Here is a 23,353-nt window from a genome sequence, read left to right as displayed (position 1 = left end):
TCTTTCCTCCCCCTTCTCCCTCTCTTCTTATGAAACAGACGACTCCCTGATATAAAGACACCCGAAAGGCAGATTGGAAAATCTCAACACAGACACATATACATACATACACACACACACACACACATATATATATTAATGTCTTGGCTGATATATTAATAGTATAGTATAGCATAACATAGCATAGCATAGCATAGTTTAGTAGTAGTATTAGTATATCTTAATAAACTTCATCAGATTAAATCAGATTAAATCAACAAGTAATAAACCACGAAACAAAGCAGCAAATCAACAATTGAACAAGTAACTTAGACAAAGCAACGCATATACTATCCAGTAAGTGAGGAAGCAAGTAGGTGGTTATGTAGTCATGTAGGTAATTATTAGGAGCGTAGTATTAAAGACTAAAAACATGCAAGCAAGCTAGCTATGTAGGTATGCATTTCAATTATCTCATCCATCCATCCATCCATTCATTCATTCATTCATTCAGTTTCGACAGAACCAAGCTAAAGCCAACCCTTGAATATAGGTAAACTCCTTTCCATCCGACACCTCCCTCCCCCCGCAACAGTAACCATTAACAACAAACATCAACATCTGTGTCGAGAAAAGAAAAAAAAGAGAGAGAATGAATGAATGAATGAATGGGTTTGTATACATGCTGAGTTGATACTGGCTCGAATAATCCATAATCCATAATCCACAAACTAACTAGGTAGGTAGACATCCGCAAGTTTGAAACAGACAGAGATGAAAGCGAAAGTAAAAGCAAAGGCGAAAGCATCATGATGATACGATATGACACAATGCGATACGATACGATACGATGCAATTCAATTCCATTCCATATCCACAAGTAACAAATCCACGCGACTCACCAGAACCACAGATGGAATTTCGATAATGAAAAGAGCCGATGAACGAAAGACTCAGATCTACTCATGACCCGACGCAACCGCATTATCATGACCCGATTCCGCATGCCGAGCAGGAGAATGAGCACTATGCGACGCAGAAGTCTTCTCATCCGTCTTCTCATCCACCAAAACCCCTCCATTCTCATGACCATCGACCAAATCGACAAAATGTTTGCTGGGTTTCCAGTGCACGGAATTCTTAGCGCTGGTCTTGCTCTCATACAATTCATCGATTTGCTCGAGTGTCAAACCCTTGGTTTCATAAATCATAAAGTACACAAAGGCGATGCATACAAAGCAGCACGCGAACCAGATGAAGAAAATTTTGGATTGGAGATTAGCGTTTCCTTCGCCGTAGTTGACGAGATAGGGGGTGGAATATGCAATTGCCCAGTTGAGGAGCCAGTTGGTGGCGACCGACATGGAGAGAGCCTTAGCGCGGACTTTGAGAGGGAATATCTCTCCGCAGACAACCCATGCGAGAGGGCCCCAGGTGGATGCAAAGAAGAAAATGTAGATGCAGATGAAAGCGATGGAAGCTTTTTGTCCAGCAAGGTTTTTGGCGAATACGGATCCATCCGGATTTTGTCCAGTGGTGACGGTACCCAGGACGGCAACGAGAAGTTGACTGATACACATTCCTACGGCACCCCATAAGAGAAGTGGACGACGACCAAATTTTTCAATGCCGTATAAACCGGGAAGAGTAGATGAAACGTTGACGGCACTGGTAATCATCTGAATGACAAAGGCATTGCTGATTCCAGAGTTCTTGAAGTATTGAGTACCGTAGTCTATGTGTTGTTATTAATAGTGTTCCATACATAATTTTATTTGCAGAATTGCACTTACAAAAGATGAAATTAACACCGGTAAGTTGTTGCAAAGCTTGGAGAAGACATCCGGTTGCAAGTCTCTTAGCCATACCACCTCTGAAACAATCAAGATAAGAAGAAGATTTGCCGAGTCTGAGTTCATAGTCATGATTTGCTTGAATCTCAGCTAATTCTTCAATAATGTATGGATCATCATGGGGCAGGCGGCGAAGCTTAGCGAGCGATTGAGCGGCCTTTGGATGATTTCCGCACTTGATCAAGTAGCGAGGGGTTTCAGGCAAAAACAATAATCCGATGACTAAGATAATAGCCTTGAAAGATATTAGTGAAGTACAAGTAGACTCGGAATGAAGTGACTTACCCAAAGGAATTGAACTGCAATGGGAATCCTGTATGATCCAGTATCATTTCGGTGTTGTGTAGCGTTATCAACAACAGCTGCAAGGAGAAGACCAATTGTAATAGCTAACTGGTAACATCCAACAATGACACCGCGAATCCATTTAGGCGCCGTCTCGGATTGATAAAGTGGAACTGGGAAAGACAGTATTAGTTTGATGCTTTAATTTTTATGTAGTGGGATTGATTGATAATGCATCAGATTATGACAAGATGACATGAAAATACTTACTCAAAGCAGAGATGAGACCAACTCCAAAACCAGCAAAGAAACGACCGGCAATGAACATTGGCAACGCAGTAGAAGCAGTTTGTAAGACAACACCAAAATTGAAGACAATACCAGCAGATAACAGCAGAGCAAGACGTCGACCAAACAAGTCCGCAAGAGGAGCTGCAGTGAGTGCACCGAAGAAAGTGCCAGCGGATAGAATGGAGACGACGGCTGCAGATTGGGATGGGGAAACATCGAGAATTTTATCATTCGGATTGACGTAACCAGTAGAGAATTCTTTGCGCCAATAGCTAGAACAAATTGTTAGTAAGAAGGTGCTTTAAATTGAAATCGCATCGGTGACAATGGCAACAACTTACTCCATGGCCAGAATACCACCAATAGTACCTGTATCATAACCAAAAAGGAGACCACCAAATGCAACGAAACAACCGATGACGATCTAATCAAAATGTTAATTGTCTTCTAATACACCATGTAGGTACCTAGACACTTACTGCTGGCCATGATCTACCTGGAACGCCCGCGGGCTTGACAATTGAGATGCCCATCTTGTTGATTAATATTCTTATTAGAGATTAAGCAACAAAGATGGATAAAAGAATGAATATAGTGTAGTGTATGCAAAAATAATTCCTTAGGAGAATATGAATTAAGAGGAAAATTGGTATGGAATTAATGTTGTGTATGAATCTAAAATGTGCGAGGTGAAAGGAAGAGGGTCTTGTTTATGTAGAGGGGTAGGCAGGCACGATTCTATGAATGAGTTTATTTGATACGTTTCGCATCTAAAAGGGATTAACTGGATAATTTCCGTAGGGAAAGTACCATACGATGAGCAAGGGATTCACTGATTCGGCATGTAAAACAGATGATTGGATGTTTAGAAGAAAAGCTCCAAGGCTTGCATACGAAGTACCCAAGTACCTACTCACTGTATATGTGGCGGAAAAGAAATTAAGGCAATGAGCAATATCAAAACAAAATGAATCTCAAAACTAATGAGACCACACCCAAGTATCAATATCAAATCTGGGGTGATTTGGAGTCTTGGCCAAATTACGTACGGAATAGTAATGTTACATATGTCAAGAACAGTATGTGTAGTGGGTTTAAGAATAATGTTCATCATATCCAAGACTTCTTACAAGGATCTTCGAACTCTAATGACATCTCTAGCCATTAAGAAGTCATAAAATGCAAGCTGAAGCCCTCGAAAGCATCGATACCCTCCACAACCAATTGCGGGGAAGGGAGGCTATTCATCGGAAAGTCTCAAGCTACTTTCTGGGGTAAGAAGATAACGTCCAATTACAGTGAATCGTATCAAATTTTCCATGCAGCTCGAGTCTCGAGAAACCATTTTCGGTTGAGTTCTTTCTGTCGTGTGACTTCGTCAATTGGAAAGTTTCTTGGAACTCATGATATTTAAAGTTAATATCAAATGGGATGAATGGATCTCATCCCAACAACTTGGATCATCTTCATCACAATTGCTGGGCCATAATGGAACGTGTAATTGACATTCTTAGCTGTCAGAATTCGGTCCGTCAGGTGAACATGACTGTATGAGATACGGTAAGAATTTGAGGTGAATCGAGGTGTCGTGGCCAATTTTATAGGAATGTGGAGAGTTTTCTAACGAGAGGAGAGCTTGTCCTCGGCACAAACGGCGCTAAGATAACCTAAATTCAACCACGTGTAGCCAATGTTCATTTGTGAAGTCGACAACGGTATCTTACATGCTCCAAATGGAAAATGGTGCAGAAACAATGAAAAAGGTACATGAATTCTCAGTCGTACCTTCATTGCATATATCACATGCATGCTGTGTTCAGAACGGGTGGCGAGGGTTTCCTTGGAATCCCAGCCAAAACCTATCCAATATACACAACGATTATGTACTGAGGGTGAAAACCCCCGCCGCACATGGCTGACGCCGAGAAGGGCGTCTTTCATGGATTTCAAAACTTGACATACTTGGCGCATATATCATCGGCCCGAAAATTGTGCAGTTATTCGACCCCTTGCTTCGCTCCATTAACTTGGAGGTTGTGGTATGGCTCTGCAAGACCATTGCTCACTCCTGTATTGCCAGTTTCACAGGTAAAGAGTCCTTTGAAGTCTATACAAGAACCTACCCTGAATTTGTTTGTCTTGGCTTTGTTCCAGTGGCGCAAATCCAAACGATTGCATGGCCATGGTCATATATGATATTTCCACGGCATATTTTTGTACTCAGCGATTTCTGTATTCATAGATATCTCTTTAGATTGAAATTCTTTTTGATTTTGCCTCCTTTTTTCTCCTCTGCTTGTTGGAAAGCCGTGATGCAATCAATCATCATATCATACTCTCCAAACCACGGCGTTATAGTCGGGCCGACCAATTGTTCCCTCTTATTGTTACATAGCAGGAGCTGCTTCGAACCTTCGTGTGAATAACCAATGAAACTTTCTATCAGTACTTCAAACAGAAATGCAGATCGTCTCGCAAAGGATCCGAACTGGGACGTCGATATCTAGATGGTTCATTGTGGAAATAAGATTTCGTCATGGTCGCATTGATTGAATGATTGACCGAGTACGAAATGGCCTGGCAAGTGCAAATAATCTTGAACATGAGATATCCGAGTGGATGCAAATACTGAGAAGTGACGTGATGGAAATTTTTGTCTATCGCCGCGATGGCCGGTAATGGTGGAGAGTACCAAGAGTATTACTGAAAGCATGCCTGGAGACCCTGGTAAGTTGGTCTGGCTATCTTCCTACTTGATGTTGGGAATCATATTTTTGAGGATGATCTTGCAAGCGTATCTGAAGCGATTGAAACCAAACATCTTGGAATGATTGAAGACTCTTGAACAGTCAAAGCCTTTTTGATCAATCGAGAGCCCTAACAAGTTCGAAAGGCCTTGGATATCTAATACAATACAAAAGTAAAGATCATGTTTGTCTCACTATCAGACTATGATTTTGATCCTTAGATAGTCCAATGGCAAGCCTGCAGGTTTCTGTGCTTCATGGTCAGCTCTACGACGCAGAGCCGACTTGAATATAAGCTTTCTTCGAGAATATCTCTTGGATAGTACCAAGAGGTTCTTGTGAAAATCTTCCCCTTCCATTCAGTCACATACCATGACCAAATCTATGATCATGTAATTGCATACTTCACGATCATTAAACCTAGCTTTTTCCCAATACTATGTTTCCTCCTTCCGGTGTAGAATATTGGCCACTGGCATCTTTCTCTCTTACGTTTCTTTCGCTTTCCTACATCGTGTTGTTTCTCAACGATATCATTGACTGCCTGATCACCTACTGGCTCGACGTCTTCCTCAATTTCAGGCCCCGGCATTTCCAGCCACGTCATTCTTTCCGTCAACCCCTCATTCTCCAGTGCCAGAGCATCCATCCTGTTGCCCAGACTTTCAATTTCACCTCTCACTGCTCGTTCATTCTCCATATTCCTACTCCTTAGAGCATCCACATCGTTTATCAACTCGTCTTCCCTCTCTGATCCTTCTGCGATCCTTATTTTGAGATCTTGAACTTCTCCCACCAGCCGCTGCTCCGTTCGAATATTGTACTCATCCCTCCTCGCCAATTCTTCCATTATTCGCACTTCCGTTTGAATGTTTTCTGCATCCCGCCTTGCTAATCCCTCCATTAATCGTAACTCCATTTGAAAATTGTTCGCATCTCTCCTAATCAATTCTTCCATAACCTCTCTTCTCAATCTTTCGGTAGTCATCGTGGCAACTATCAATCTTTCACTTTGTCCCCTCTCAACTTCATCCATGAAATCTAAAACCTCTTCCCTCATCCCTCTGATACCATTTCTTATTTCACCCCTCAACCTCAGAATCTCTCCTTCCATATCCAAAATATTCTCTCTTAAGCCTCTTAAGTCTTCCCTATATTGCATGGCTTCATTTCTTAGCCTCAATATTTCTTCCCTAGTCTCCCAGAGCTCTCTTCTCATCGTCCTCAGATCTTCTCCTACACCCCTCATTTCCCCCCTGATTTCTCCGACTTCATCCCCTAGTCTCATAATTCTCTGCTCTTTCTGCCGCAATTCGGCCTGTATGCCCCTGACTTCCACCCTCAGTCCTGCAATCTCTGCTCTTGTAGCACCGGCATCCACATTCCCTTGAATATAAACTTCAAGCTCATGTCTCCTGTCAAAATCATGGAAGCGAAAATGTACATCTGCCATTTCTTGAAATGGCCAGAGATCAAATAATTGATGGACATATGGAATATGGCGACTAGTAAAGTCTCTCTGTGTATGCTATATTTAGCTCGCAACTTACACTATCAGGGCGCCCGTCCGAGCTGGCAGACGAACGCAAACTCTCAATAGCTGAAACAAATTCAGAATTCCATATTATTTGAATCATCTAAGAACATAGAATCTGAAAGCCTTTGATTGTCGAATTACAGGTCGAACTATTGGAAATCAGGATGGTACTGTTTTTGAAAATCTGAGTTATCGCGTTGGTCGTCAGATAGAAACTCATCAAGCAAATTTGCCTCTTTGTCTATACGCATTGTACGGAGGGTCAGTGAGGAAACTAAAGAAGTCCAATTGAAGAAGAAGAAAAGATTAAGTTGTGGCACATCTGATTTTATACACCATGGACCAACAGCCAGAGCAAGTGCATCTATCCATAGTGTGCACCTTATCTCCGGATTGTTTTGGAGATAAACTGCCCTCTTACCTATCAACCAATTCGACCACCAATAGTAATCCAATCGTTAACCCAATCCACGCCACTCAGGTTTCTTTTTCTTCTCCGCCAGAGGTGCGATACATACCAATCTCCATTGGTATCGCTGATTTCCAGAAACACCTACCTCCAATTTTACAGCAAGGTATCCGTCCATCAACCATATATGTATCGACAACACGCCATACAAGCATTTCTCTTCGATGCATACTTCAACAAATCTTCGAATCCTATCATTCCTCGTACCTGCTCATATCCGCTACACCATTATAATTCCTAGCTTCTCATATAATATCCCTGGACCCCTAATTCATTGGAGCTTCCGACTGGCCGCTATACCCTAATTTCATCTTCAATACTACCCCGCAAACCCTTCCTTCTAACTTTCATCTTAATTGCTCAATATGATCTCCTCTTTTCAAAATCGGTCGCTGATCCCCGCAACCACCCGAATCCCTTTATCTTTCTTTTTTCGATCCCTTTCCTTCAAGTTTCCAATTACCAATCCTCAGTTCTTAATTTGAACCTCCATTTCCCAGAATGGACTCGAATCATCTCCGCTTCCTTCCTTCCCTCCTTCCTTCCTTTCACTTTCCCAATTCTAAAAACTTCATACTTCTCTAAACAATCACCTAAAGAAAAGAAAAAAACTATCCGCGAATCTCCCAACTACTCACCCAACCAATCTCATGAATTACTTTTCCTCGAAACCTGACACCCCTACCCTCCACGCATATGCGTATACCCATCAACCACTAATATTCTCGGCTCATGGAATGCCTTGTGCAACAATACCTATCAACACGGGATATTGCAGAGCCCATTGAATTCGAAAAGACATTTAGCGCTTATCCCGCCGATTTGCAAACCAAACCGATTATTCAGCACTCGAGCGAGCGATCTTCTCTTTCAATACCAAAATGCAAATTTGAGAGAAGAAATGACAATACTCGATAAAGAAATCCAGACGTAGACGTATCTATCATTCCAAGGATAGATTCTGACGTCAATATCCTATAGCGCCCTAGGCCATTCAAAACTCAGACATTTGTTTGCTCGCTTACCTATCTATTATAAGTCAGTCCGCTGAAGATAGAATCGTAAAGAGCAATTTACTAATTGGTAGCCGAGATGATCTCGAAGTGGGGGTTTTGGGTGCGGGTATTATGGTATGGTACCGAGGAATATTTAAGCCGAGGCGAGGTTCTGGCTAGTTATATGATATGCACAGCTAGCCTGTTAATTTCTTCATCCGAGCTCTACTTGTCACCGCCAGAGTATCGGAGCGAAAGCTACTATCGAATCTCTATGGTAGGACCCTAGAATCCACATTTTTAACTTGAGCAGATAAAAAATTCCGGCTGCCACAATATATATATCATAGGATTTAGTGCGAAAGTCTAAGTTACATGAAGCGTGTGTATTATTCGTTCTATGGGATTGTTATCGGGCATTCAAATCGAAACTAAAGATTCAAAGCCCACGAATCTAATTATTTTAAGTACACTAAGTCAAGACTTAGACCGTAAAGAATCAACGGCCATTCCTCTTACTTCAAACTCCAAATAGGGGTATCATCATAATTCATCATTATCACTTTCCGTCTCTCCCTCCATCTCAGCCTTTGCCTGCTCTCTCGCCCTTTCCATTCTCTCGGCATTCTCCTTCTCCGCCTTCTCCTTATCTAGCTCCTCCAACCTCTCTCTCCTCTTCAAATAGAATCTCTCCAAACAATCCGTCCTCTGTTTCTGCGTCCATCCTTCCACCACAAAAGCGAATTCTGTCGCACTAGAAAACCCAAACGTTTTCGCCATTGTACAGAACTGTCTCTTCATGACATCCTCCGGGGGATGAAATTCATAACGTATGTTTCCATTTCCCGCTTGTCTTGAGATGGGCCCGAAGAGTAATTCTTCGCCATATCCAATTTCACCACCTGTTTCCTCTGCTCGACGACTTAATCTTTCTTCTACTTTTGACGAGCCGACTACTTCTGAGTTTTCGTGCGTGTATTCCACGCCCGCCGAGGCTAGAATTGCGGCTATGGGATCAGATTTTGGAGTTGGTTTCTTTTTGCGCTTGATGTCTTCATTTTCGGTTATCAGAGCGGCAAGTTGACTCATGGCGCCATTGGGATCATCATCATCTGCGCGAAGAGGGTTATCATCATCGTCAAGTGCTGCTTGCACATCAAAACTGGCCATGGCGACTCCTGCTTTCGTCTCCGCGATGTTAGTTTTATTGACGATATCTCGAAGTAGAATCTCATCTGCGTGGAAAGATAATAGATTATCTAATCCGAAGATCTCTCCCTTTTGGCTAGCAGCATTTTGTACACCCTTAAAATAACGACGCTCCTTTGAAGCATTGTATCCGATGTTAGCTTGCTGCTGCTTGTATATTTGGCGGGCATATACAACTTCTTCTATGGTTCCAGCGGAGACTAGCCGAAACGAATCGACATCCCGGTGCTGACCTATTCTGTAGGCTCGATCTTGGGCTTGCAGATCATAACTTGGGTTCCAATTAGGATCAAAGATAACAACCTGTAAGCTTAGTCAATGCTGGGGTGTGTGTTGATGAACGAGACTTACTTTATTAGCACTGGTAATATTCAAGCCAACACCTATCAGACATAGTCAGTATTAAAAAGGACCAATTTTGGTAATAAAATATCTGAGAAGACATGCAACATGGAAAATCATGAAGTGGAAAAATCAAATGTACCTCCAGCCTTAGTTGAGATCAAGAAGATGAACTGATTGGGATCAGAATTGAAATCATCTACCGTATCCTGACGATCTTCATACTTCATTTCGCCGCTAAGGAAGCTAACATTGTAGCTAGTACTTTGGAACAAATGTTGAAGCATTCTCAATAGCTTGACACTATGAGAAAAGATCAAAACCTTATCTCCTTCCTCGTGCCAATGTTTCAATAACTTCCTCAACACTTTCCACTTTCCACAAAACTCGGGGTTTGACAGATTCGCAATCGAATCTCGAGCTTTGTATAGTTCCTCCCATCTATCGGGTAGCATCAATTGAAGGAATTCTAGATCTCGTTCTTGCTTCTCCCTAGGATCCCCGTCATTAGGCAGGAGAAGAGCCAGGTGGTTCGATAACTTCTGAAGTGTGGTCATGATAGGAAATACCATAGCCTGCCATTTCGTGTTGGTACCAGGTATCTTAGAATAACAACAGCCGCCACGCGTTAATTTTTTACCATTTCCACAATCGCATGGCTCGCCATGATTTCTGACAAATTGTACGACATCACTTTCAAGGAACCTCTCGTATGCTTCTCGTTGAAGATCGGTAAGCGGACATGGTAACAATCGATCCGTCTTCCTCGGAAGCTGATGAGCGATCAAAGTCTTCATCCTCCGTAAAAAAAAATGGGGCATAAGATTATTAACCAACCTCTTCGCAGTCTCCCTAGCCCGCTTCACCTGTTGATTGGTGGAGTCGTGACTTTGTCCGATCCGTAGAGGTTCTGAGATGGTCGAAACCCAAGTAGCCAACGGACCAACCTTACCAGGCGAGCACCAGTTAAGCAGCGTCCAAAGTTCTTCGTACTTGTTCTGAATAGCAGTCCCTGTAAGTCCAATACGACACAGTGCATTTATTTCATTCATTGCTTGCGTCGTAAGAGATGTCCGTTCCTTGAGTTGATGACATTCATCAGCCACAACACAATCCCAAGAAATAGTATTCAGGGCATCCTTATGATTCTTGTATGTTGCATATGTAGTGATGACAATCTCGACCCGGCCAGATTGCGCACTCCGAAGTACGAATTCTTTCTCCTTCACATCTCCATGAAATTTCTCAACATGCCACCATCCCCATCTCGTCAGTTCATTCTTCCAATTCTGAATCAGAGAACCAGGACAAACAATCAGTACTCGAGGATACCATCGTGTTTCGTCGGCATTCTTCACTTTTCGCATACGCTTTCCATCTCGCTCGTCTCCTGTCTTGCCAAACGCAGCAGTCAGGAAAGCAGCCACTTGTACGGTCTTACCCAATCCCATATCGTCCCCTAAAATACCTCCTTTCTGGTAGACAAACTTTTCATGGAGAAATTTGACTCCGTCAACCTGATAGTCTCGAAGATACTGTGCAATGGATGCTGGTATGACACCATTAGATAACTCCATATTGATATCTGCATAGAGTCTTGATGGTTCCACAGTACTAGGAAAATCCGGTCGTTCTTCAAGATCTGCCAATCTCTCATCATCTGAAAAGTATATATCGGAATAGTCAGGGGGAAGCTGGAGGCCAGCGCTCTTCAATTCTTCTAAATTCGTATCAAATTCCTTCCTTCTGATTTGTAAATATTCGGGGATTTCATCGTCCATCTCGTAATCTGAATCGTCGCCCCATACTTTCTCATTTGCTTTGGACGAGCCTCCCTTCTCCTTCGCCTGCTTTGCATCTTTTGCTCGCTCCTTCATTCGTTTCTTTTGTGCATTCAGCTTCTTGCGTTTCTCGGACTTTCTCTTCTTAAATTTTTCGTAAGGGTTTTGGTCTTCATCATCGTCCGACCATTCCACTTGCTCGAGAGCTTTGCGTTTGCCTTTCTTGTCGACATTGGAGGGTTTCTGTTCGGATTCGTTATCATCCTCGTCGTCAGAGATTGAAGGGACCTCTGAAGAATAATTAGTGCATGTACATGTATTGGAAACACTTTTGATCAACCCACCATCTGCAAGTAGCGCCTTTACCTTATCGGGTCTCCGCTCAAACTCCTCATCTTCTGTGCTCACCTCATCCTCGTTATGCGAAGCGCGAGCCATAATAGGATCCTGCTGGAATGCAATCTAAGATCTCGTTGATGTTGTTTATACCGAAAGGCTCCAACTGTATTGCTTATGAAAGAGGATCTCAAATTAAAGTTGGTGAAAATGATTTAATGAATTGATGATGAGAATTCAAAGAAACAATGTTAATCCATCAACAATTCATTCATGAAATAGAATTCGAAGTAGATTGACGCGTTTCGAGTTTTGGTACGGCTTTTCGTCGCGGTTATAACATCGTTCAATACTGCGGTTAAAACATACATTTCTAAACCGAACCACTTATCATTATCATTATCTCTCTCCCCATGTTTCGCCTTTCATCCTCTCCAATCCATGATATAGTTGTCTGCCCCGACCAGCTCCGTCCTATTCAGACAAGATCAGAAAGCGCGGTGTCTTCAAAACTGCGGAGGTTCCCGTCGCGTCAGCACGTGATACAAACATTTGGTATTTTCCGTTCGTTCATTGTATCTAGATACCCCAGCCCTACGACGCTGCATCGATATCCCTCCAAACAGTCTCAAACTTTAATACAAGTGACAAGTATAAGTCCACAGATCTGCTTAGGTGCCTCGGTATATGTTGCTCACATATAACCTTGGCATCAAACAAGATTTCTCTCGTATGACGACCCCTCATATTCAAGATCCCGCACATCCAATACCCGAACTCGTTTCCAGCCGAGACACTGGGATTTCCTCCTTCTCAACATGCAATTTCAAACCAGATAATCGTCATTATATATTTAAAGTTGGATAAATATCTTTCTAATAATAAGTATATGATTTGTTACATTTCATATACCCGTCTACAACCGGATCGAATTTGAATTCACCGTCATGTATTGAAGTTTCGGTAGGTGTTTTTGACGAACAATTTCATTTGAGTAGGCAACTTAATGGCTCAGTTCTTCCTTTCAACCGAAGCCTATCAATCATACACATAATATAGATACGTTTATAAACGTATGCGCATATTGTACCAACTTAGTTTGTTGTACAGATCTTCCTCTATTTTTGCCATCGCGGATGGCATAACGGGATGTATAATAGAGTTCGTTAGGGTGAGCCGGAATAAGATCTGCATCTGCATGGCCGGTTACGAAGATTAGTAATCTCGTAAATATACTCATCATTACATCTCCGCCTTTAGATGTACCTATTCATATGTATTTTCTTTGAAATAGCTACGCAGTGGTTTTAAAGTTTACCACAATCTCGATCCAATATATATGATAAAGTTTATTATACTCGAAGTGGTGGCTGACGTTTCATTTGGCCACTTTGATGCTAAGGCTGCTGGCTGCAGTGGAACGAACGAGGTTTCAAGTCATAATTTCGTTTCTTCAGTTGTACAGGAGCCAGTTTCAATCTCAACCATTTCCATATTTCCCACCACAAATGTCCTTGGTATTTGCATGCCTCCATGAACCCATTTGTAGTCTAATAACGCCTATGCTCCGTAAATTATTTTCATTAAAATACGTAGGGTCCTTGCAATCCAATTTCTCCCATTCCAGATATTTTCACCAAGGGTGCTAGTTCGGGATATCTAGCAGCAAATCTCTCGTCCAAGCTCCAATTTGACAGAGTTTTGATGTGATTCTCAAACTCTTCTGTAATAAATATGTCGTCGCCTTCGAACCTGAATGCCTCCAGATCCGGACGTGGCCAATTCGCATTGATGCAAAGTATATATGCATTCTGAAAATCTTCGTTGGCATAAACATCTTGCTTTTCAATGACCCTGTCTTTAAGTTTTCCCCAGAATATGGAATCTGCCCACAAGGGATGAGGTGTGATGAGCTGGGACGTTCGAGGTGAAGTCCAATCTGTCAAATTTCCGTACGTCGACGATGAGGGATAGATTTGCCATTGGCAAATGTGATACATTAGATAGAGGCAGCCTGCACGTTCGGCGAGACCTTTGACGGCAAGGTTTGTAAGGAGATTCGAAATGATGGTAGAGACCACGTGGGTTTGATTTGGGTCGTCGGGGTAAATAAGCGCCTTCATGCTGGGTTGAGAGGGTCCAATGATTTGAGCTTCTGGTGCTCCCTGACTCGCAAGTTCTTTTTGTCCATTTATGATATTCATTAGATAGGTGTCAACTCCACACGTCGGTGTCGATGTGTTGAGTATTGGTAGAGCCCAGGGTTGAAGTGATTGAAATGGCTGCAAGGATGGCGGTATTGTTTGCCTCACTGGAGATGTAAGACTTTGTGGTACCAAAGGCCGCGGCTGAGGGGTAGTTAGGCGAGAATCTTGAACGACACCTGATGGAACAGATCTGGGAGCCCAATTTCCTACTATAAATCGTTATTATTTTAAACATTCAAAAGAGACTGAACTTTAACCAAAGAAACAGGACTGCGATACCATCATTAAAATTCACAGCGGGAATCGGATCAAAATATGAAAATCGGTTAGTCTCATCCAAAGCACTAGTGGAAGCTGGCCCGGATATTGGTGCTGCCATATCCATAGGTCCGAATGACATGCTGAATGAATGCCTGTTAGTACCAGCTGGATTTCTCGAAGGTACTGGATGGTACCACTTTGCTCCGGAGCTAACAGACCTAGTTGAGGCCATTCCTGGACGCACATCTCGTGCTGACGAGCCAGGCATAATTGCAGTTTGTCCAAGATCCAACATAGAAGATCGATCCGGACCTTTTGTGGCCTTTGGTTAGCCTTAGGAAATAGTAACTCATTGAAGAAGTTTGAAAGGTTTTAAGTATGTCAAACCACATATATCCAGACTACATTTGATCAAACTACTAGTTTTCAATGTCCTTGACATGTGCTTCAGTACCTGGTATTGCTTGATAGCGCCAACTTTGACAGCCGAGGAATTCACAGATGCCTTGGCCCCTCCCCCCGAAAAAGTCCACAGACACGCGTAGAGGCTCAATTTCAAAAATTCGACTGAAGTTTGAGAAAATGCAATGTGCATACGTACTCGAGCTATCATCATCCCTCAACTGTGCTAGACTTTCACTCAATTGTCTCACTTCTCGCTCTAATGCCTCATTGCGCTTCCGCGCCTCTTCGAGCTCTGCACCAGATTCACGGCCGCAGGTAAGTTCTTCAATACGGGCCTCCAGCCTCTCAATATGCTCCTAAACATCTAGTCAACAAGCCAATTCAATGAGTTTTAGAGGTGAAACTTGGTTCAGTATCTCAACCTGAGGTTTGAATGGACCAAGAAGTAGTTTGCCGCACCTTGGTTCTCAATCTAATATTCCGCTGCGCTTCACGATCATTGGCTCTTTTCCTTGCTAGCCTGATAGAAATTAATCAACAAATTCCGAAGGAATGTCAAGAGAGATCCTGCTCGAAAGCTTCACATCTAGGAACTGTTATGAAATTCTTTACGTACTGGGCAGGGCTTAAAGTTGATACACTGCGAGTTCCAGCACGGGATACTATGAAAGTTAGATGGCATCTTGGATTGAACAGATGGCTAAGACACCGGTCCTTGTACATCTGACCGACTCTTTCTTACCTCGTTTCTTTTCACCGGCTTTCTTGCCGGTTGCATTCATTGAGTCAGAATGGTCCATTCCATCTACTTCGGGCCCTAATGGTTCATTCGAGCCGTGGATTGGTTGGGACATGATTGGAGACTCTGTAGATAGTTGCAAGAGTAGATTATAACACAGATCGGATGTTCCCCTGGATTTCCTCGTGACCCATAGATCGTGTTCTTTGGGGTACGTGCGCTGCTTCAGAATCAAATCCCGTCAACGTGAAAGCTGGCTGCACATGAATTTATCAACGCATGAAATCTCGACTGAAATGGTAAAAATAAGACGGAAGAATTTCTAAGAAGCTCAGGTTTCACAGAATACAGATGAGTGTAGATTTGGCTTTCGGTATTAGGTGATCTGAAAGCCGCCTACTCGAAAACGTCGTTCGAGCTTGCTTGTGAAGTTAACTTAAACTCTTCAGCACAGCAGAGCATAATAAAGACTTGAGGGGGCAAACTGCGGATACGGAGGCCGTACCGATTCCAATCAATATATGAATTGTTGCTTATAAAGATGAATTGTGAGAAAGAAGATTGAAGAAAGTTTGGGCGGTTCGTAGTTTACTCTACTGTAAGTACCCGCGGAGTGATCTAGTGCCAAGATGCACGAGTTTTGGCTCCAAACTAGTGGTATAAGTAAGTATGGCGTGGCGCGAGGCTATCTACATTAGAGTATTTCATTTGTAGGTTACAGCTATGAATCTAGGTGGACGAGGTATGTAGGCACGGTAGGTAGTTATGAACGGTGGATGAAGGGTGGTAGTACCAATGAAGCTCCGAGAATAGCATTTCGTATGAACGAGGTTAATGAACTCAATCGAACTTGACTTGGTTGTATGAAGAAAAAAAAGGTTCGATTATAAATTTCTAAAACTAATGGGTAATAGGGCTCATGCCGTCCCTTCTGTGCATCGTGTATACATACACCTGTAATATGTACTATTTCGTCCGTATATATTCTCACTAATTGATTAGCTCGACATTCCGCACGAAAATCGCATCGGCTTATAACTTCACCGGGACTCAAGCCCTCAAATTGGCTTAGGTCTTTCAGCACTAACAATGCAATAGCCCCCTAGTGTTGGAATCATTTAGTAGCTCTTCTAGCGTTGACTGTGGCTGTGACGGTATAGTGAAATCAAATTATTGGAGAATTTACAAATACATACATTTCAATACCTAGTGGCCCCGCAAACAGAATATCGATGTTATGCCTGGGCGAGGGTATATACGTGAGCATTCGAGAATACATGAGCACTCGAGTACTTGTTTACGTAGTCAGCGGATGATAACAATGCTAATAGCCAGTAATTCATGGACCGTAGTCACTGCAACTACAACAGTCAGTTCTTGAGACTTCCCGAGGTCTCTCTGAGGATCCAGGGTTTCAAAGTGCTTCAACTTCAACGAATTTCACAAATGGATCAAAATTAATTCACAGAATCAAAGATCGGCATTCCCGAATCCGTGCGCTATCACACGTGGGCGTTGGGGCCAGCTCGATCTTCCGCGGCATTACTAGGAAATCCCCGGAAGATTGATAGCAACATCTTATCGCCCTCACTAGAACCTGCAATCAAAGTGATAGAAAATTGAGGAGGAATTCTTTCAGTAGGATTAGCTAGTTAAGCGGGGCATAGGGGATCAGCTCTCGTACTACCTCTTTTAGACAATTATACCTCCTGTACCCACATAAGGACGACCCGTCTTCCGTGATATACAATGGAAAGGGTCAAAAAGAGTTAGATCAAGGATGTCGATATTCCCTATGGTATGTATAACATGGACCTGAATAGATTCTCTTGGTACATGGCCAAGTAAATCCAGAAGAACACATTGGAATAAGGTCGATAATAGGTTTAAATTTCAAGGTGTGGTAGCTCATGCAATTTCGGGGTTGTCTTCTTTAACTGCCTCGACTAATTCTTCCATACCTCCAACTTCGGTTGGTCCATCCATACCGTCAGGGGGTAAAGCCCAGGCTGGGAGAGGACTCACATAGCTCCAAGATCCTCCAGCATCTTCGTAACGAAGACTGTGAAGCCATAGAGACAACTCCTGTTCACCAGGGTCGGTATATAATGGAGTTTGGCATACTTCACATAGCTCTCCGGACATCTTCTCGGCTTTCTTCTTGTTGTATTCGTCTACCATTTCATCATGGTAGGCTACAGCGTCAGCGACTTCTGACTTGCCCATCCTCGAAAGACGAGTGATAATGTCTTCATCCGTATCCTGAGTTGCATCTGAGTCATTTGCTCCGAGCCTCGTTCCCCATACACGTTGATTGCAATATATAGGATCGTTGCCAATAGGATGACCTAGAAACTGTAGATGAACCCTGAGCTGATGCGTACGGCCAGTGACTGGAAGGCATCTAACGATCGAGTAGCCTTCCTTTGCCATTGGTGGTCTCGTCTTGTCTAGCTCTGTCTGTTCGGGGTTGTCGTGAGCCTGTTCTGGAGGATAATATGCAAGGCGCTTAAAAACCGTGCGGGCGGCTTTACCATTTGCCCTCACACGGTTCAACCCCAATTTTGGTGATATCTGCAGAATTGGCATATCACACACTACTTCTCCATCTGGAAACTTTCCTTTTACTCGTGCTATGTATTCTTTTCTGACAGTGCGCCCTGATATTTGTAAACTTAGTGCTTCTGCGGCCTTGGCGTGTTTTCCAATGAACATGATACCACTGGTCAGTCTGTCCAATCTATTGCACGGTAGTGGGTTCCAGCCATGGCCGCGCTCAGCCCTCATAATTTCAACTACGGAATTGTAATTATATCGACCAGCTGGGTGGACGGGAACACCGGAAGGCTTGTTGATGACAATAATATCTTCATCTTCATGTACGATCGATATTGGCAGAGCTGTAACGGGAGGTTCATGTCGATGTAAGGTGTGTGATATAACATCTCCATTCTTGATAATTTGTGAAATTGACTCGACGGGTTTTCCATTCACAGCGATAGCTCCGCGCTCCATGGCATCTTTCTACGCTTGTCAGTACGACGTCTTATTATTTTGAACCATGCCGAACGCACGTAGTATTCTATTGGCCTATCTCGAAATTCGCTTGAAAATATATCCAATATTTCTCTTCCTCTCCATCTTTGTTTGCAGTATGTATTGTAGGTGAAATGGTACGGCGCGACTCTGCGTAACCCATTATCCAAATAATATGGTCGCGGCCATGGATCGGAAGGTGTAACCACGACTGCGGGGGGTTCTTCAAATGGTTTCTTCTCTTCCACGGGAGGGTACCCAGCGGAAGTTTCGACGAGTGCCATGGTAGGATTCATTCTTCCAGCCCTACGGGCCAAAAGCGCAATAATTCGAGGTGAAGGAGCCACTTGATCGGATTGAAATCAATGTGAGAGATAATACAACTATTATCTGGTGAACGATTTATCGAAATTATGATGCGCAAGTCCAGATCAATTTAGAAAATTATGTTCTGCCCAAGGCGGTGTGTAGCGTCAATCATCAATATCAATTTGACCATTGCGGTAGCTAGTACTTATTATTAGACCTCCTGTTCCTGTTGACATACATAGTGCCCAGGGACCAGAACCTCTCAAACCAGAGTTGAGAAGATCCATTTCGGCGCATGATATGAACTCACATTGAAAATCCTTCGCTTTTAATGCCCATTATTTCCCATAGCATCACAGTTTGTTTTGGAGTCAGTCGTCTAGGTTACTGGAACATTCAAATATACCTCGGCTGACAACAAATCTCCTCATCGCGTTCTCCTTTTCAAAATTCATCCCTTCCAAACCTCTCACTCCTAATATATCCCCTTTAATATCTTGATAAAAGAAACCAGGTACTACTCAACATGTCACACGAGGAGCTTAAGAGGAGAAGACGAGAGGATTATGGCTACGTTTTGGAATATAGAACACGCTGGTATGGTATCTCCACGTCTTCACGTCTTGACGCAGATCGCAATGAACTGACACAATATTTGGAGGTCTGATAACGATATGTATGATCATATGAATAACAGCATTTACAACTTCCTGTAAGTCCCACCGAGAACGCTGGGTATACTCTATGGCTAAGTCTCGAGAAAGGTACGATTCAATCGTAAACTCATATCTTATCGAACATTGTGGTCTACACCCACCCACCTCGTCTCAGTACGGCCTAGTTGTGCACTCCCATGGTGATTTCTTTGGTTCAATTGCATTTCCAGCTGTCGCTGATCTAGCTCTACGTGTCAACAAGCTTGGGAATAGCAGTGTTACTTACGAAATCGGTTTATTCGAGAGAGGGGTCGAGGAAGTCAAGTCGGTGGGTGAAATTATTCACGTTTTTGTTGACAGAGAGACTGGCAGACCAGCAACGCGAGGTATGAACGACACAATCAAACAAGGACTCCGAAAGATCCTCCAACCACAGCCAAAACTTTAATAATCTCAACAAATGCTCTGATCTTACGTCAATTCACGCATCCAATTAGCCTCGTAGGTCAGGCTGCCAAGATGAACCAACACAAACCGTTCTACAGATCATAACGCAAAATTCTCGATACAAGGAAAGAAGCATTTCACTACACTCCCGTTGCCATTGCTAAGTGTACCGATGTAATGGGAATGCTAAAACGGAAATTTCGCTATTTGCTTAAACTCCGAACCAATGAAAGTAGATACTGCCGATTAGCATCAATTTGGGGAAACCTCGCATGTATGGTAATATCCATATGTACATACTAGTCCATTTAGTCTCGGGATAGATACACGCGTTACTAGTTCAATTTATCATCATGATATGTTGGCTTGGCTGAGAAGCTGGCATATCTCATTGTACCAAATCATTGAGAGTTTCTTGGAGCGGGATATGACGGTAGACTCACTCACTGCACTTTCCACTTTTGCACTCTTGGCAATGAGGGGAAACAATTCAAGAGAAGATCAGAGATCAAAAATTTCCAAAAGAGAGTTCAAGTAGGTAATAGAGAATCCGGTTAAATTGCGGAGTCCTCGGTTAACTTCCCCAGTAAGATCAACAACCCCCGCATTCCCGTCGGCACTGATGTCCCATGTTACTGATCGTTGCTTTACCCTTCCTCCCCCGCAGAGTTCTCCAGTGAAATAGCAAGAGAGGCAATGTGACAGGCACTGATAAGCAAGCAATACTACCAAAGCAGGCATAATGACTGCATATACAGGTGTTAGATGTTGATGATCATGATGCCTTCTGACCTGTCATGCATAATTCACTTTTTACCCCCCAATGAAAGTATGCTAATGATTAGAAAGCATTCTCTCTATCTAGATCGTATTTCATCACGCCTTCATCATTTCTGTATGCTTTTGTCTGCGACATCAAAGTTTAAATTGGCTTCTCTTGTATTTAAACATTTATCACAAGATCTCAACTCTGTGGCACATTTAGTACCTCACACCAGCATTAGTGTAGGTGACACAACCACAGATCCGATATCAGAAGAAGCCTTCGAGTCAGCTATATCAAAAATACAACAATAACCGACTCAAGCAACGAGACTATGGCGTCCACTGTCAAGGCACAGCTGGAATATATAGAAGATGCTAATAAGGATGATTCGACGACATCAGCTGCGAGAATAGATCCCGGTCTTCGAGTTCTTGAACCGCCAGAATGGATCGCCGCCTTGTCTCCTGAAGAACGCGTCGAAATTGAATTCAAACTCAAAAGGAAAATCGATCTGAGATTGTTGCCTATGGTCATTTTGATGTATATCATGAATTATCTAGATAGGGTGTGTTAATTACTCTAATAACCATATATGTTGGATGATTACTAAATCAGGGTAGAACAATATTGCAGCAGCGCGGTTAGCGGGAATGGAGGAAGATTTGAATTTAGTGGGAGATCAATATCAGGTATGCAGTAAAGGCTTCATAGGTACCAAAAGCTAATATTCATAGACTTGTGTGAGTATCCTGTTCGTGGGATACCTCCTAATGCAGATCCCCTCCAATTTGTTCTTGAATAAAATAGGTAAACCAGCAATGTATCTTCCGGGAGCAATGATGATTTGGGGTGTGATATCAGCTGCAACAGCTGGTACCCAGAACTTTGCTGGTCTGCTTGTGTGCAGATTCTTCCTCGGTTTCGTAGAGGCTGCTTACTTTGTAAGTTTTAATGCATGTGGCGATTTGATACATATGAGTCCTAACACTACACAGCCCGGTTGTCTTTACTACCTCTCATGTTGGTATACCCGCAAGGAGTTAGGTTTGCGCACTGCACTCCTTTATTCTGGATCCCTCATTAGCGGAGCTTTCTCGGGTCTCATCGCTGCAGGTATCACAGGTGGTATGGATGGAGTCCATGGCCTTCTAGCCTGGAGATGGCTTTTCATTATCGAAGGATCAGTCACCGTTGTTATTGCTGCTTCTGCCTACTTTATCCTTCCCAACTTTCCGCGCACCACTGCTTGGTTGACGGACCGGGAACGAGAATTGGCTGTTTGGCGTTTGGAAGAGGATGTGGGCATGGACGATTGGGTGGACAGCCATCAGCAAACTTTCAAGCACGGCTTGAAACTCGCATTCACAGATATCAAGACTTATGTCCTAGTCTTAATCTTGTTTGGTATTGTTTCAGCTGCATCCGTTACTAATTTCTTCCCGTAAGCTTCCCAATGATTGATACAATCCGAGAAAATCAGAGTCTAACATATCCCAGAACCGTCGTCGCAACCCTAAAATACAACCGTATTCAATCTCTCCTTCTCACCGCTCCTCCTTACGTCCTCGCTCTCTTCACCTCCATGTTCAACGCGTGGCACGCCGATAAAACCGGCGAACGCTTCCTCCACGTTGTCATTCCTCTCTGTTTCGCCTTTGTAGCATTCATCCTCGCCGCCACAACCACAACCCTTGCTCCCCGCTACCTCGCCATGATGCTTATGGTTCCCGGCTGCTATACCGGTTTCGTGGTCGCCCTCGCATGGATTTCCAACACGCTGCCACGTCCTCCTGCCAAAAGAGCAGTGGCCTTGGCCTTCATTAATGCGGTGAGTAATGCGAGTAGTATTTATTCAAGTTATATGTATCCCAGCAGTGCGGGCCCGAGATACGTGGTCGCGATGAGTGTTAATTGCGGAATGATCTTTATGGCGATGTGTTCGGCGTTGGCGTTGAGGATGATGCTAGTGAAATTGAATAAGAAGCTGGATAGGGGAGAGGCGGTAGATGGAGCTGTCAATGAGGGAACGGTAGCGGCGGGTCAGAGAGGATTTAGGTACAAGGTATGAGGTCAGACGCAGCATGAACGATACCCGCAATAGACCCAACTTACCTCCTCTTGACCATTTTATTTCTTGTAACTTCGTTTAGAGATCTACCTTTGCTATTAGATATGAGGTATGGGATTGAGCGATCAAGATAGATCTATAGAACAGTATATGGTGAGAGGAAACCTCAGCTTTCAAATACGAATGTTGAGGAAGGAATTATAGACGATAATGTCTCAGGATAGATACCCTCGATTCATTCACATAGATGAGATAGACAAATAGACATCAATTCTTTAACAAAAAATCATTCTCTTCCCCTCTCTTCTCGTTGAATCATGTACCATATGCATCCCTCAATCCGCTATCGATCCGCAACCACTACACTCGAAATCACATATCAAAATCATTTCTTGCTTACCTTACCTTACCTCACCTCTTTTCTCCTCTCTTCTCTTCTCTTCTCTTCTCCTCTTCTTCTCCTCCATCAAATAACCCCCACCTCTAAATATCGTTACTCCACCTTCATACATCCCCTTCACACATATCCCGCTCCTCTAAGAGTCTCCTTCCTCGTATCTACACGAACGAACCACATCTCAACATCCCAGATCCATCTCAAATCAAGAAAATCGCATGATCCTAATCCCCACTAT

General features: G+C 43.1%; 7 protein-coding genes across 11 annotated transcripts; 2 read left to right on the top strand and 5 right to left on the bottom strand.

Moving 5' to 3' along the window:
* Positions 1–139: 139 nt before the first annotated feature.
* On the bottom strand, positions 140–3,367 carry BCIN_09g05240 (hypothetical protein). The gene is made up of 6 exons (XM_001551674.2): positions 2,888–3,367; positions 2,750–2,832; positions 2,388–2,680; positions 2,118–2,290; positions 1,773–2,067; positions 140–1,714 (listed from the first exon to the last, which is right to left on the bottom strand). Exons 1-6 carry the CDS (start codon positions 2,939–2,941, stop codon positions 939–941), a joined length of 1,674 nt encoding a protein of 557 aa, XP_001551724.1. The 5' UTR covers positions 2,942–3,367; the 3' UTR covers positions 140–938.
* A 1,975-nt stretch (positions 3,368–5,342) lies between these two features.
* On the bottom strand, positions 5,343–6,724 carry BCIN_09g05230 (hypothetical protein). The gene has a single exon (XM_001551672.2). It carries the CDS (start codon positions 6,606–6,608, stop codon positions 5,544–5,546), a length of 1,065 nt encoding a protein of 354 aa, XP_001551722.1. The 5' UTR covers positions 6,609–6,724; the 3' UTR covers positions 5,343–5,543.
* Positions 6,725–8,209: 1,485 nt separating this feature from the next.
* Positions 8,210–12,668, bottom strand: BCIN_09g05220 (hypothetical protein). Of its 2 annotated transcripts, none has more exons than XM_024695214.1 (4): positions 11,833–12,668; positions 9,850–11,778; positions 9,717–9,748; positions 8,210–9,668 (listed from the first exon to the last, which is right to left on the bottom strand). In XM_024695214.1, exons 1-4 carry the CDS (start codon positions 11,924–11,926, stop codon positions 8,700–8,702), a joined length of 3,024 nt encoding a protein of 1,007 aa, XP_024551008.1. In that variant the 5' UTR covers positions 11,927–12,668; the 3' UTR covers positions 8,210–8,699. The 2 variants fall into 2 exon arrangements, with proteins under 2 accessions (XP_024551008.1, XP_024551007.1); XM_024695215.1 differs by having other exon boundaries at positions 9,850–11,731; positions 11,855–12,668.
* Positions 12,669–12,792: 124 nt separating this feature from the next.
* On the bottom strand, positions 12,793–16,360 carry Bip1. Of its 3 annotated transcripts, XM_024695211.1 has the most exons (7): positions 15,440–16,360; positions 15,314–15,359; positions 15,157–15,217; positions 14,894–15,053; positions 14,511–14,604; positions 14,311–14,432; positions 12,793–14,240 (listed from the first exon to the last, which is right to left on the bottom strand). In XM_024695211.1, exons 1-7 carry the CDS (start codon positions 15,549–15,551, stop codon positions 13,408–13,410), a joined length of 1,428 nt encoding a protein of 475 aa, XP_024551006.1. In that variant the 5' UTR covers positions 15,552–16,360; the 3' UTR covers positions 12,793–13,407. The 3 variants fall into 3 exon arrangements, with proteins under 3 accessions (XP_024551006.1, XP_024551004.1, XP_024551005.1); XM_024695213.1 differs by having other exon boundaries at positions 14,311–14,604; XM_024695212.1 differs by lacking the exons at positions 14,311–14,432; positions 14,511–14,604.
* A 696-nt stretch (positions 16,361–17,056) lies between these two features.
* BCIN_09g05200 (hypothetical protein) lies at positions 17,057–18,969 on the bottom strand. The gene is made up of 2 exons (XM_001551668.2): positions 18,511–18,969; positions 17,057–18,460 (listed from the first exon to the last, which is right to left on the bottom strand). Exons 1-2 carry the CDS (start codon positions 18,766–18,768, stop codon positions 17,345–17,347), a joined length of 1,374 nt encoding a protein of 457 aa, XP_001551718.2. The 5' UTR covers positions 18,769–18,969; the 3' UTR covers positions 17,057–17,344.
* Positions 18,970–18,995: 26 nt separating this feature from the next.
* On the top strand, positions 18,996–20,491 carry BCIN_09g05190 (hypothetical protein). 2 transcript variants are annotated; one of them, XM_024695210.1, is made up of 4 exons: positions 18,996–19,378; positions 19,443–19,493; positions 19,546–20,418; positions 20,476–20,491. In XM_024695210.1, exons 1-3 carry the CDS (start codon positions 19,308–19,310, stop codon positions 19,883–19,885), a joined length of 462 nt encoding a protein of 153 aa, XP_024551002.1. In that variant the 5' UTR covers positions 18,996–19,307; the 3' UTR covers positions 19,886–20,418; positions 20,476–20,491. The 2 variants fall into 2 exon arrangements, with proteins under 2 accessions (XP_024551002.1, XP_024551003.1); XM_024695209.1 differs by having other exon boundaries at positions 19,546–20,491.
* A 59-nt stretch (positions 20,492–20,550) lies between these two features.
* On the top strand, positions 20,551–22,999 carry BCIN_09g05180 (hypothetical protein). Its single transcript, XM_024695208.1, has 5 exons — positions 20,551–21,215; positions 21,271–21,339; positions 21,385–21,591; positions 21,646–22,091; positions 22,148–22,999. The coding sequence occupies exons 1-5, from the start codon at positions 20,982–20,984 to the stop codon at positions 22,716–22,718; spliced, it is 1,527 nt and encodes a 508-aa protein (XP_024551001.1). The 5' UTR covers positions 20,551–20,981; the 3' UTR covers positions 22,719–22,999.
* Positions 23,000–23,353: the final 354 nt, after the last annotated feature.

This window comes from Botrytis cinerea, chromosome 9 (assembly GCF_000143535.2).
Source record: "Botrytis cinerea B05.10 chromosome 9, complete sequence".
NCBI lineage: Eukaryota > Fungi > Ascomycota > Leotiomycetes > Helotiales > Sclerotiniaceae > Botrytis > Botrytis cinerea.
Note: the sequence above shows the minus strand (reverse complement) of the source record. Positions and strands in the feature narration are given on the sequence as shown.

Coding starts and splice junctions, on each gene's coding strand:
- BCIN_09g05240 (XM_001551674.2), bottom strand. CDS start 2,941: ATGGGCATCTCAATTGTCAAGCCCGCGGGCGTTCCAGGTAGATCATGG. Junction 2,681..2,749: donor GGTGGTATTCTGGCCATGGA/GTAAGTTGTTGC, acceptor AATTTGTTCTAG/CTATTGGCGCAAAGAATTCT. Junction 2,068..2,117: donor TTGCAGTTCAATTCCTTTGG/GTAAGTCACTTC, acceptor ATATCTTTCAAG/GCTATTATCTTAGTCATCGG.
- BCIN_09g05230 (XM_001551672.2), bottom strand. CDS start 6,608: ATGGCAGATGTACATTTTCGCTTCCATGATTTTGACAGGAGACATGAG.
- BCIN_09g05220 (XM_024695214.1), bottom strand. CDS start 11,926: ATGGCTCGCGCTTCGCATAACGAGGATGAGGTGAGCACAGAAGATGAG. Junction 11,779..11,832: donor AAAGGCGCTACTTGCAGATG/GTGGGTTGATCA, acceptor ATTATTCTTCAG/AGGTCCCTTCAATCTCTGAC. Junction 9,749..9,849: donor GATCTCAACTAAGGCTGGAG/GTACATTTGATT, acceptor TATGTCTGATAG/GTGTTGGCTTGAATATTACC.
- Bip1 (XM_024695213.1), bottom strand. CDS start 15,551: ATGTCCCAACCAATCCACGGCTCGAATGAACCATTAGGGCCCGAAGTA. Junction 15,360..15,439: donor AGCCGGTGAAAAGAAACGAG/GTAAGAAAGAGT, acceptor TAACTTTCATAG/TATCCCGTGCTGGAACTCGC. Junction 15,218..15,313: donor TCAACTTTAAGCCCTGCCCA/GTACGTAAAGAA, acceptor AATTTCTATCAG/GCTAGCAAGGAAAAGAGCCA.
- BCIN_09g05200 (XM_001551668.2), bottom strand. CDS start 18,768: ATGAATCCTACCATGGCACTCGTCGAAACTTCCGCTGGGTACCCTCCC. Junction 18,461..18,510: donor ATAGGCCAATAGAATACTAC/GTGCGTTCGGCA, acceptor TGACAAGCGTAG/AAAGATGCCATGGAGCGCGG.
- BCIN_09g05190 (XM_024695210.1), top strand. CDS start 19,308: ATGTCACACGAGGAGCTTAAGAGGAGAAGACGAGAGGATTATGGCTAC. Junction 19,379..19,442: donor TTGGAATATAGAACACGCTG/GTATGGTATCTC, acceptor CAATATTTGGAG/GTCTGATAACGATATGTATG. Junction 19,494..19,545: donor AACAGCATTTACAACTTCCT/GTAAGTCCCACC, acceptor GTCTCGAGAAAG/GTACGATTCAATCGTAAACT.
- BCIN_09g05180 (XM_024695208.1), top strand. CDS start 20,982: ATGGCGTCCACTGTCAAGGCACAGCTGGAATATATAGAAGATGCTAAT. Junction 21,340..21,384: donor TAGTGGGAGATCAATATCAG/GTATGCAGTAAA, acceptor TAATATTCATAG/ACTTGTGTGAGTATCCTGTT. Junction 22,092..22,147: donor TCCGTTACTAATTTCTTCCC/GTAAGCTTCCCA, acceptor AACATATCCCAG/AACCGTCGTCGCAACCCTAA.